General features: G+C 49.7%; 1 protein-coding gene across 1 annotated transcript; it reads right to left on the bottom strand.

Moving 5' to 3' along the window:
• Window positions 1-4,020: 4,020 nt before the first annotated feature.
• On the bottom strand, window positions 4,021-7,318 carry LOC100604966 (putative cystatin-9-like protein CST9LP1). The gene is made up of 3 exons (XM_004090174.2): window positions 7,079-7,318; window positions 5,372-5,485; window positions 4,021-4,110 (listed from the first exon to the last, which is right to left on the bottom strand). The coding sequence occupies exons 1-3, from the start codon at window positions 7,316-7,318 to the stop codon at window positions 4,021-4,023; spliced, it is 444 nt and encodes a 147-aa protein (XP_004090222.2).
• Between the last annotated feature and the right edge of the window lie 4,121 nt (window positions 7,319-11,439).

Below are 11,439 nucleotides of genomic sequence, written 5' to 3'. Positions count from 1 at the left end.
AATCAATACATGGAAGGTATATATTGGTTTGGTCCCAAAACGTGGGACACCTGAAGGCATTGGCTTACAAGTTTTAGGTGGGTTTAGGGACTCTTTAGTTGGAAATTGGTAGAAAAAGTTAAGCTTTGTCTAAAACATGGAGTCAATAGAAAGGAATGCTGAGGGGGTCTACTATCTGTCAGGTGATGCCGTGCCAGAGTCAGGTTGGAAAGCAAGTCACAATGTACTGGGTCAGAAAGGAACTTTTTGATGAAATTTTATGGTTTGTAAGGCATGATTCCTCAGGTCCTTAAACAGGAATTTCAGAAAGAAAGAAAAAAAGATAAGAGTTCAGTCCTCAACCTGCACTCTCTAACATCTGCCAGCAGTTGAGCTCTTGGGTGGGTGGGGGGCAGGTGAAGTGGCGTTCTTCATGGCCTCACCCAACCCTGGGCCCCCTTCTTTCCATGCGCTGGCAAGGTTGTGGGGACACTGTCAGAACAGCTCTTGTTCCATTCTCTTCCCACCTCACGAATGGGATCCCTATGCTGCTAGCTGCAGCACCTGAGGACACATCTCTCTCATCCACCCCCGCCTTCATCCCCAAGCTCTGTGGGTATGCAGCCTGTCCTTCTGGGGCACTTGGTCTCCCTTGCTTCTTGGCCTGAGCTGGCCAGCCTTACGTGGTCTCATGAGCAGCCCATGGACAAAGGTGTTCTTTGCTGAGCCCTGAGAGTGTGATTGAACATTGGAGGGACCTGGGTCTTCACACGTCCCTGGCTGCTTGTTTCCATCATACTCATAACACCTGTTGTCTTAGGGCCAACCAAACCCTACTGCCCACATCTAAGGTCAGTTTTGTTAGTGTGATCCGTGCATAGGTTCAGGTTTAGCTCTTCAAACATCTGGCCTCTGTTGACCCATTGAGTCAGAGTCAGGATGAAGAATTAAGATCAAGACAGTTCCACTGACGCATGGAATTTTTGAGTTTATTGACTAAGAGCAGCATTTTTGTGTAAGCATAAAAGGAAGTGGAGTGTGTGGACACACGGGCTCCTGAGTCACCTCTAAAATTGTCTCCTTCTCTACCAAGGCTATGTTAGCCTTGGCCACACCAGGATGGACACAGACATATATAAAAGGGCTTCATGCAGTGTAGCTTGCCCTTCCACCTTCTGCCACATGAGGACACAGCAGGGAGGTTCTCACAAGATGCTGGCACCTTGATCTTGGGCTTCCTAGCCTTTAGAGCTGTGAAAAATAAATTTCCGTTTCCTGTAAATTACCCAGCCTGTGTTATTCTGTTATAGCAGCACAAACAGAAGAGGACAGTTCCTTTCCTGGGCTCAGCAGGGGCCGGGGAAGAACCAGAACTCCAACTCACAGGAGTTATGTGGACATGAGGGACTCTGGGTCTTGGGACCCGAAGTGGAGATTTGGAGTGAGTGGGAGTTGTCCTGAGACCACATACAGGCCAGGACTGACAGCTGGGATGTTTCCTTGTGTATGTATCCTGGCAGTTCCCTGCCCTCCCCAGGCTCCACCCCATCTTCCCTTCTTCTGTCTCAAGGAGAGAGTTTTGGAGAGTCTGCAAAAACCTCCTCACATTTTCCTCGTCACTCTGTGTTCATTACTATGGTCAATGTCCCTAGGGCTGTGTCCCAGCCCTGACCCCCTGGGATAAATGAGAAAGTGTCCAGATGTCCCCCAGCAGATGGGAAAGTGACCACAATGTAGCATAAAGTAGTGTGTATGTAGCACATTTTGGAACTAATTTATACTTAGTGTTTTCTTCTACTGCCACTTTTGATTTCAGCTGTAACCATATGAGGACAGCCAAGCAGAGGTTGCCGTCTTTATATAAATGACTCAGGGATAGCAGATGAGAGATTAGGAGCTGAGGAGTGCAGGGTTTAATGAGAACTCACATTTCTGGGGAATGAGGAAGCTAGTGACACTACACTACAATCTGTGCCCCTTTTCCTTCCCGGGGTTGGGGTCCAGGGATGCTACTGACCAGATGTTCTCAGCATGTCTCTGGCCTTAGCCTCTGGCACAAAATTTGCTCAGGCGCCCACCTCATGGCTACATGCAACATCTATGAACCCAATTTCCTGATTCTTCACCACACATATTCCTGAAGGAGGAGAAGTATAGGTATCTCCAGGAGCAAGCGCAGACAGGCAAGGCAAGCTAGGAGAGGTCTTTCCAAAGGAACAGGGCCCTCAATGCGAGACCTGTCCTCTAATTAGGCCTGTGCACATGGGTCATGCCATGCATGATGTAGAGTCTGGAAATACAATAGAAATCAACACGTCCCAGAAATTGTGGGTGTCCATTTCTTGGGGGTGCAGAAAACTGTTAAAGACCCACACATGTAGTCTGAGTCAGGCAGGAATTACTGTATCCTCCCAGGGGCCAGTGCCTTAGAGTGGGCTCCTCTCCTCTTGCTCCATGAGGGACCGCTGTGCTCCAAAAGGGTCCTGAGCCAGGACTCCCCATCACCTCAGTGGGCTCACTCCCCATAAGAGCTTGTCCTGGGAGCTGCCTCAGAAATGGTTCTCAAGTGGAATGAGTGGGGTGGATTGTTTGGAAGACACTTGTTGGAATCACTGTGGATAAAGCACCTCCTCTGAGCTTCCTTCTGCTGACAGAGTCAGGGTCAAGAGAAGGACCAAGCATGGGAGCAGAGAGGGGAGGTGGTGGGAGGGTCTCAAAGGAAAATCTGTTCAAGTCTGGAAAAAGGCAGGGCAGGGCTGTGTGGGTTCTAGAGACCCACCCACCAGATGGCACAAAGTGCAGCAGCTGTGCCTACCTCAGTGCTGGCAGGCCGCAGGGAGGTCTCCGGGCCTGGCTCTCCCCTCTGCTTTGCCTGAACACCCACAGTCTAGGAGCCACCCTCCCAGCACGTCTATGGAGGGCACGTCCCAAGACAATGGTCCAAATGCACCACAGGTCTTGTGTTGTGTCCCGCCCAGGCTGACCCTGAAATGCAGACTGGTAGGTGCAGGTAGTTGATTTGGAGGTGATCCCAGGAGGCACATGAGAGAAAGGGAGACAGAGAAGGGGAAATGCAATGTGTCTGTTATCAATGGGTTACACTGGGGCCAGGGGCATTTATCCCTCTGGGGAGCTCTGAGAACCATGTGGCACACACCTCTGAATCGGGTGCCAGGAGGCTGGGAGACTGGGACATTCACCTGCCTCCCTCCTGAAGATGGAGTGTGACTCTCAGACTTGAACTCAGTGGTTGGCAACCATGGCCCGAGGACCAAATGCAGCCCAGTCTGCTTGTCTCCATGTGTAAACAAAGTCTTGTTGGGACATGACTGCTCTTATTTGTTCATGCATTGCCTATGGCTGCTTTCAACATACAAAGGCAGTGCTGGGTAGTTGAGAAAGTGACTATACGGCCTACAAAGATCAAAATAGTTACTCCTTAAATCTTTACAGAAAATACATGCTAAAGCCTGGTCTGGGAGATGTGGACAGGATGTCCATAGCTGCTGGCTATTCTCAGCTAACACACTAGGTATACATGCCCCCTGAGCATTAGTGCCAATGTCACATTTGTTGTGTGGGATCTCGAGTCCCTGTCCTGCTCCATGTGCACATCCGGTGCCCTGGGAGGCCACCCTCACTGCCCCTCTGCAGCCTGCAAGGGGACCTGAGATGGCAGCTCAAACGCACCTTAGCTGTGCCTCTGGAAGCAGCTCAGGAGGCCCAACAGGAGAGAAAAACTTACCCCTGAGAGCCCAGGAGCCTGCCCTGCTGAGAATAACTCCATCAACTGCCCAGGCCCCTCCCTCCAGAATCATGGCACACAAAGCTCCTTAAAATGCTAATTGTTAAGATGTATACTACATGATGAACTTAGACAATGAAGAATTTCTAAAATATCTGAGCATGAACTCCTAACACATGGAAAGTAAGAACACACAAGCACAGAGCTGCTCAGGCACTGAAGGGCCATGTTGAGGAACTGCCGATGTGCTGGAAAGGAGAGGACAGCATGTGGCCAGGCCCGTGGCTAGGACCCACTCAGGAATGCCCCCCTGAGCATGTCTTGTTCCAGAGGTCAAACCGTGTCCTCCAGGGCTCTATTCCGATGGTAAAGAAGCAGGTGCGGGTCTGAGGGAGCAAGCACAGGAAGGGACAGTGGCTGGGGGCTCAGGACGCAGAAACTTGTGGCTTCTGCCATCAACACAGGTTCCACCTCAGTCTTGCCCATTCCCAGGGCTGGGCTCTGGCCCCTAAGTGTGGCCCTCCAGCTTGAGTTCTGGGCTGTTCCAGACTTTCAGGGTGATCTGTGGCTCCCACCTGACCAAAGAACACCTGTATTAGCACCCTCCTCCCCAGCCAGCAGCCTCCAGGGGAAACCCAGGCTGTCCAGTGTTTTTCATTCTCCAAGAACAGCATGGCACACTCCATTCCAGAGGGAGCTGCTCTCAGATTTAAACAATTACTTAACCTGTTACCTAATCCTCTGATAAGGGGATGGAGTAATGCTAGATGTGTCATGCACAGTGTCAGGGTTCATTATGTCCTTTTCCCCAGAGCAGGCACTGCAGCTCAGCAGGAGCCAGGACAGGACCAGGGAGGTAGGGCAGTGGGGTCCCTCCTCAGCCTCCACCTGCCTCAGGCTCTGGGTCAGGGGAGGGGGACCCTGAGAACTGCACACTCAGAGAGAGGTGATGTCGGATCCCCACCAGGCTCTTTCTTTTCTTTTTTTTTTTTTTTTTTTTGAGACGGAGTCTCACTCTGTCACCCAGGCTGGAGTGCAGTGGCGCGATCTCGGCTCACTGCAAGCTCCGCCTCCCGGGTTCACGCCATTTTCCTGCCTCAGCCTCTCCGAGTAGCTGGGACTACAGGTGCCCGCCACCACGCCCGGCTAATTTTTTTTGTATTTTTAGTAGAGACGGGGTTTCACCATGGTCTCGATCTCCTGACCTCCTGATCCGCCCACCTTGGCCTCCCAAAGTGCTGGGATTACAAGCGTGAGCCACCGTGCCCGGCCCTCACCAGGCTCTTTCTTCAAAAGGCAGAGGAAGGCTGGGGAGGAAGACCAGAGAGGGGACAGCCTCTACTTAGGCCTAGGAGACTAGGACCCCAGGGGGTGAGAGCAGTCTGAAGGCCATGTGCTCTGGGTATAGGCAGATGCAGTGGCATGACATGGCAGAGTCAGGAAACTCAAATTGGCCAGGAGCCTGCAAGTGGACCTCTGGCTGCCTGCCCCTCTGTGCTCCCCACTAAGGCACAAGCAGGGTAGCCTAGTAGAGGCTGCTGCAGGCTCACTCCTCTAAGTCCCTTTGTCATTTGCACCTGTGCCCACACCACACCCCATGCGACATCCACAGCTGTGTCCAGGGGGGAAGCTGGTGTCTTGTCTTACATTGTTCAGCTCTGGGCTCTCTTGAAAAGGGCAGTTGTCAATGTCGTCTTCAAACTTCCCACACGTGGTTCTGCCTAGTTGCAGATTCATGGAGAATGTCATCTTATCATAACCCTGTTGAATAAAAAAGATTAAAGTGGACAGACTCTTTGAGTTGCTCATAGGTAACTCCTTGTGAAAATGTGACCTTGTAGGAAGAGGCCGCAACACTCTCCTCCACTAGGGAGCTTGTGCATGGGCCTGGCATTAGCTCACTGGAGGTAAAACCCAGGAGACCTTCTCTAGACTGAGGAGTTAAGAGCAAACAGCAAATATGTGTGGTGGGTCCTGGGACAGACACAGGCTGTCATACCCTATTAATGCATCCTCTATCTCCAGCTTCACTTCCCTGTCTCCCATGATGAGACCCGGCTTCACTCTCAGTGGGCATGTGAGCCTGCAGCTGCATTTTCAGAGGACACACGCTGCATGCTTGGGAAGGTGTTAGCTCTCCATCAGTTTTCAGGGTAACCTCAGCCCTGGGGCAGGGGGAGCCTCATCTAGAGTGTGCTGTCAAACCTTCCACCTGACCTCCAGCAAGAGGAATGCAAGAATGCCACCCAGCGCTCCCACTACACACAGGCACACACTCTTGGGACAATGGCTTTAAGAAACACCATCTGCCCTATTGCAAGGTGCGCTCTGAAGTTCTCCTTGCTCTCCTTCCCACTCCATTCTATGTCATTCCACTCCATAGACTCCCTCCCCATCCATGCATTCCTCCCAGCCCCTAAACTGACTCTGGGATTACCACATCCAGGAAGCCATGTGAAAGGCTCCACACCAGAGGGCCGGGGGCAGAGAGCCAGCCAGGACCTTGCACAGAGTCTTTCCAGAGCTTAAGCTCTGTGCAGTACTGGGGTCCCTCTACCCTTCTTTCAGGCTCTTGGTGCTGACAAACGAAGAGCAATGCTCCTTCTCCCTCTAAACCAGAAGTTCTCCACTAGGAGGGCATTTTAATTGTTCATGCCTGCAGCCCAGGCGAACTGCACATTCCTGAATCATTTAGTGATTCCACTAAAAGGAGAACATTTTAGGATTAAAGACCATGGACTGAAGAAGAGTGTAACATGACATTCAACTCATTAAGTGTAGACGCAGCAAGGAGCCCAGAGCAGGTGGAAATCAGAGAAGAACTGACCTCACAGCAGCCTCTTGGGGCTGATGGTGCTTCTTTTTTACTTCTGAATTATCAGCTCTCTTTGTCTCTCTGTCTCTCTTTCTGTCTCTTTCTGCTTGTCTCTGTCTCTCTCTTCCCTTTCTTTTACTCTGATTATCTCTTTTCCTAATTATCTCTTGTTTAATTTCTTTGAAATGTTTCTCAGTTTCTGTCTATGGACATTTTTTGTGTGACCCATTTCCTCACCTGATGCATCATTTTCTCAGTTTTCCTTATTTTGAGGTCATTCTTCAGTTAAGTGATGCCATAAAAATCATGGAGGTTGAATAATGTATCTGGTATTGAGTAGATCTGGATTCAAAAAAATTATAATGTATATCTTTCATAAAGACAAAAAGCAAATTTCTGAGGTTGTATTTTATACAAGTTTAGACTACAAATGGTGAACCAAGAGTCCTGATTAAGCCCTGCCCCACACGCTCCCACCTCTGCCCATCACTCAGCAGTCTGTGCTGGACACTAAGGCAGAAGAAGATGTGGTCACCAACCTGCTCCTTCCAGGAATCCAGGACACGCACCAACTTGTAGGCATACCAGTCATTGCTCTGCTGGTTGAATATGTATACAGCAAACTCCAGGGTGGGAGGGAGATAAACAGCAATTTGTTTTTGGTCATTCCACTCCTCTTCCTCTTGGAAATGCCAAGCATAGGTAACCAGGAGCCGGAAGCTGAAGAGAAGCAGCAGTGGCACCCAGGACAGAGCCCTGCCCCGTGGCAGACTCCACATGGGGCAGGGCACAGGAAGCATCCCTGCCTCCAGCCTTCCCAGCCTGGACTCCCACAGGAACCTACTGCACACAGTTCTGGCCCTTAAACTCTTGAGCTCAGGCAGAAACTCCTCCCTCCAGGCCTCATCTCTGGCATTGTAATCTGTCCCTCCCAAATGTGGCTTCACCTCCTCCAGACAAAGCTGTTTCAATATCTCTTGTTTAGGGAGAAGTAACAGCAACCATGGGGGTGGGTTAGAAAGATCAGGGATCCCAGTGGGCAAAAGCAGGGCATGAGGTCCAGCCATCACTGCTCCCTAGTGCCTCAGTGGGCTAGAGGAGAGCACCCACTTCCTCGGGTGTCCCAGGGTCAGTTCCTGAAATAAGAATAGAAGTACAAGAGGTGTGAGTGGAAGGTGATCCCTGGACATGCCAGTGGGGTGGGGAAACAAAACCAGATGGGTCAAGGACTAAAAGGAGGAGCTGCCAGGAGCAAAAGTGCTGTGAGTGAACAGAAGGCATGGCTGCCCAGGGACTCATAGGAAGGCTCCAGAGCACCTGCCTGAGTATCAGCAACTTGATGCTGTGGGGCTCTGGGGCGGAGGGTGAAGACTGCTCTTGGGCATCCTTCATGGCTGCTTTAAAGCTTAGGACCTGCTGCCCTGGCAGAACAACCTCCCGACGAAGAACCTGGGAAAGATTAATATAGGTACTTGCAGCTGGATTCAGCCACTGGAGATACAAGTTTGGCAAAGTTGGGGGATGGTCCTAGGAACCCCACACTCCTAGAAGTCAGGGATGGGAGGGGGTGCTGGGGACAGAAACAATGCCATGCATTCAGTACCAGGTCACTTTCTCCTGAGCATAGCTGGACATAGATGTGACCTGTGCTCAGCTCTGACCTTGGATGTGGCGGCCATGAAGGACGATGTGCCCAAGCTGAGGATACTCCCAAGAGCTGGTGCATACCCTTCCTTCCCAGGCCTGCAGGATGGAGGGAGCATCCAGGTGGGACTCTGAGTCTGTGGATGGTACTCACAGATGTGGGTCTCAGCAGAGTTGCCTGCAGCACGGCCCTCACTCTCTGGCTGACCCTCTCAGCCCTGAGTCATGAATGACAAATGCCATTTCATGGTTCCACCCCCTGAGATCCTTGTTGTACCTTCCAGCAGCTGGCAGAACTTAATGAATTCACCTGAGTTCTCCCAGAGATGCAGAGAGTTGGGGGTAGGGGTGGAGGGGTGGTCCTAGCCTTGGAGACCTGAGACCCAGTCCAGCTGGGCCAGGAGCTGATTCTGCACCTTCACTCTTCCCTGAGCTTTCTGGGCCTCACTTGTCCACTCCTCAGATGGGCATAGCATTGTCCATCCAGCCTCCAGAGGCTTCTTGCTTACTGGATAAATTGCCCTCATGGAGTCAAAGTGCTGTGATAATTGCAAAGCTGTATGCTTAGATTGGCAATTGTTCTGCACTGGCAATTCCTTTCCTTATCTCTGCTGAGGGTACATGGGGACCTTGCACATTTGACATTTCTCCCCAGTGTTCAGGCCTGGACCACAGCCTGGGGAAGGAATAAAGGCAGGGCTCAGCACTGCCACCGAGGCTGACAGCAAAGTGCAGGCTCTGGGAGGTATTCTCACCACTGTGATGACTAAATGCACCTGCGTATCTCTCCAGAGGGGAGCACAGATGAAGGAGGCCAAGGCACATGAAATTCCTGCAGAAAGCAGCTCAGAGGGAGGGCGTGCAGGGGCCCTGGAGACAGGCACAGTCTGGCTTCCTTCCCTTGCTCTCTCCAGAGCCCCACCTGGGTCCTCCCTCGCACTCTCCTCACCCACCTGGAGCACACTACCCATCTGCTCCATGTACTGAGCATCTTCTTGATCTTCATATAGAGTCTATTTTTCTTTCTGAGTCACGGAATCATCGTTTGTCCAAGTCAGATTTCTCTCCATTGTGGGAAAAGGTGAATAAACTCAACCCCGCTCCCCAACAAGAGTATCGTGGCCAAGTACAGGAATCTGTAGTTCACATTTACAGGCCTTTGTCCAATTCTTTCACATACATCACTAGTCAAAGAGCAAGGAAAAGAATCTTCTTATTGCAGTAGTGACTTGGTACATGATTTGATCTTGGGCTGAGAACATGCACAGCAATGCGAATGCGGGTTATATGATCATAAAGAAAAAAATCTATCAAGAAGCCATAATAGTGATGAACCTGCATACAAATACCACTGTGGGCTTGGAGTATACAACAGAACAAATGACAATGTTGCAGGGGATATGGCACTTCCACAACCATGTTGGGAGGGTTTAATATGTCTCCTGGAAGCTGGCTTACGGAAGCCTACATGTTATAAAGGATACAGCAGAGTTGACAGATACAGTTAACTAGTCTACTTCAGTAGTTGCCTGTAAATTTCTTTACCTAATATAAAGTGTAAGGTATGTTTAAATTGTGGCAAAATAAACATAACATTTACAATCTTACCAATTTTAAGTGTACAGTTCACTATTGTTTAAATATATTTACATTGCTGTGCATAGAATATAATTTTTAAAGGAATGATCTGTTAATTATGAAATTAAAGTGTTAATTGTATTACAGGGATATTGGCAAAACAACCCTTAAGGCATAGCTGGTGGGGTTTGGGTGCACTGTACTTAGTGAGGATGATGTAATTGGCTGCTCCCTAATGTGTAAGTTCTCACCCCAACATCCCCTGAAGCTCTGTCCCACTGCCTGGCTCTCACGGGTCACCAGGCTCTTTCTTCACAAGAAACCTGATTCCTTGATGGCAGGAGCTTTGAGTCTTCATCATGGGCCTCTGTGCTGCCTCTGTGCTGCACATTGACAGGGGAGAGGGCTGGCATTAGCAGGACAGCCCCATCCCATGGTGCTCTCCAGCTCCCATGGGGTTCTGGAACAGAACAAGTTCTGTGGAGGATGGTGCCAGGATGTGTGACTTGAGGGAATCTGGAGGCAGGAGCCCCCAGCCAAGCAGTTTGTACCTCCCTGAGGGCAGCCTCACAGCCCAGAGATGTGCCACCATCTACTGGCCTAGGGTCTGAGCTGGCTATGAAAATGACCCCCACAAAGGTGTTTGGAAGATGAGTGGTTGCTGGGTGCAGTGGCTCACTCCTGTAATTCCAGCACTTTGGGAGGCCCACGGGGGAGGGTCGCTTGAGCTCAGGAGCTCAAGACCAACATGGACAACATAAAAAAAACTCATTTCTACAAAATAGAAAAAAATTAGCTGGGCATGCTGGTGTGTGCCTGTAGTCCCAGTTATTTGGGAGGCTGAGGCGGGAGGATCGCTAGACCCCAACAGATGGAGATGGAGGCTGCAGTGAGCCATGATCACACCAGTGCACTCCAGCCTGGGCAAAAGAATGAGACCCTGTCTCAAAAAAAAAAAAAAAAAAAAGATGAGTGGTTACTAATACACATTGCCCCCCCCCCCCTTTTTTTTTGTAATTTAACATTCTATTTTAGATTCAGGAGGGTACATGTGCAGGTTTGTTACATGGGTATATTGTGTGATGATGAGGTTTGAGGTATGATCGATCCTGTCACCCAGGTAGTGAGCATAGTACCCAATAGTTAATTTTTTAACCCTCGCCCCCCCTCCCTCCCCACCCTACTAGTTTCTAGTATTTACCTTTAGCTCCCACCTATAAGTGAGAATATACTGTATGTGGTTTTCTATTTCTATATTAATTCACTTAGCATAATGGCCACTAGCTTCATCCATGTTCCTGCAAGGAATATAATTTTGTTCTTTTTTCATGGCTGTAGTATTCCATGGTGTGTATATACCACGTTTTCTTTATCAAATACACTGTTGATGGGCAATTTGGTTGATTCCATGTCTTTGCTATGGTAAATAGTGCTGCAATGAACAAAGAGTGTATGTGTCTTCTTGGTAGAACGATTTATTTTCCTTTGGGTATATACCCAGTAACGGGATTGCTGGGTCGAATGGTCATTCTATATTTAGTTCTTTGAGAAAGCTCCAATTGCTCTCCACAGTGGCTGAACTAACTTACATTCCCACCAACAGTGTGTAAATGTTCCCTTTTCTCTGCAGCCTCGCCAACATCTGTTATTTTTTGACTTTTAAATATTAATCATAGCC

This window comes from Nomascus leucogenys, chromosome 13, assembly GCF_006542625.1.
Source record: "Nomascus leucogenys isolate Asia chromosome 13, Asia_NLE_v1, whole genome shotgun sequence".
Classification (NCBI taxonomy): Eukaryota; Metazoa; Chordata; class Mammalia; order Primates; family Hylobatidae; genus Nomascus; species Nomascus leucogenys.
Note: the sequence above shows the minus strand (reverse complement) of the source record. Positions and strands in the feature narration are given on the sequence as shown.

Excerpts from the sequence above, each read along its gene's own strand:
- LOC100604966 (XM_004090174.2), bottom strand. The coding sequence starts at position 7,318 with ATGTGGAGTCTGCCACGGGGCAGGGCTCTGTCCTGGGTGCCACTGCTG. Across the intron at positions 5,486-7,078 it reads TGGATTCCTGGAAGGAGCAG|GGTTATGATAAGATGACATT; the intron begins GTTGGTGACCAC and ends TTTATTCAACAG. Across the intron at positions 4,111-5,371 it reads AGAGCCCAGAGCTGAACAAT|ACCCGCACCTGCTTCTTTAC; the intron begins GTAAGACAAGAC and ends TTGCTCCCTCAG.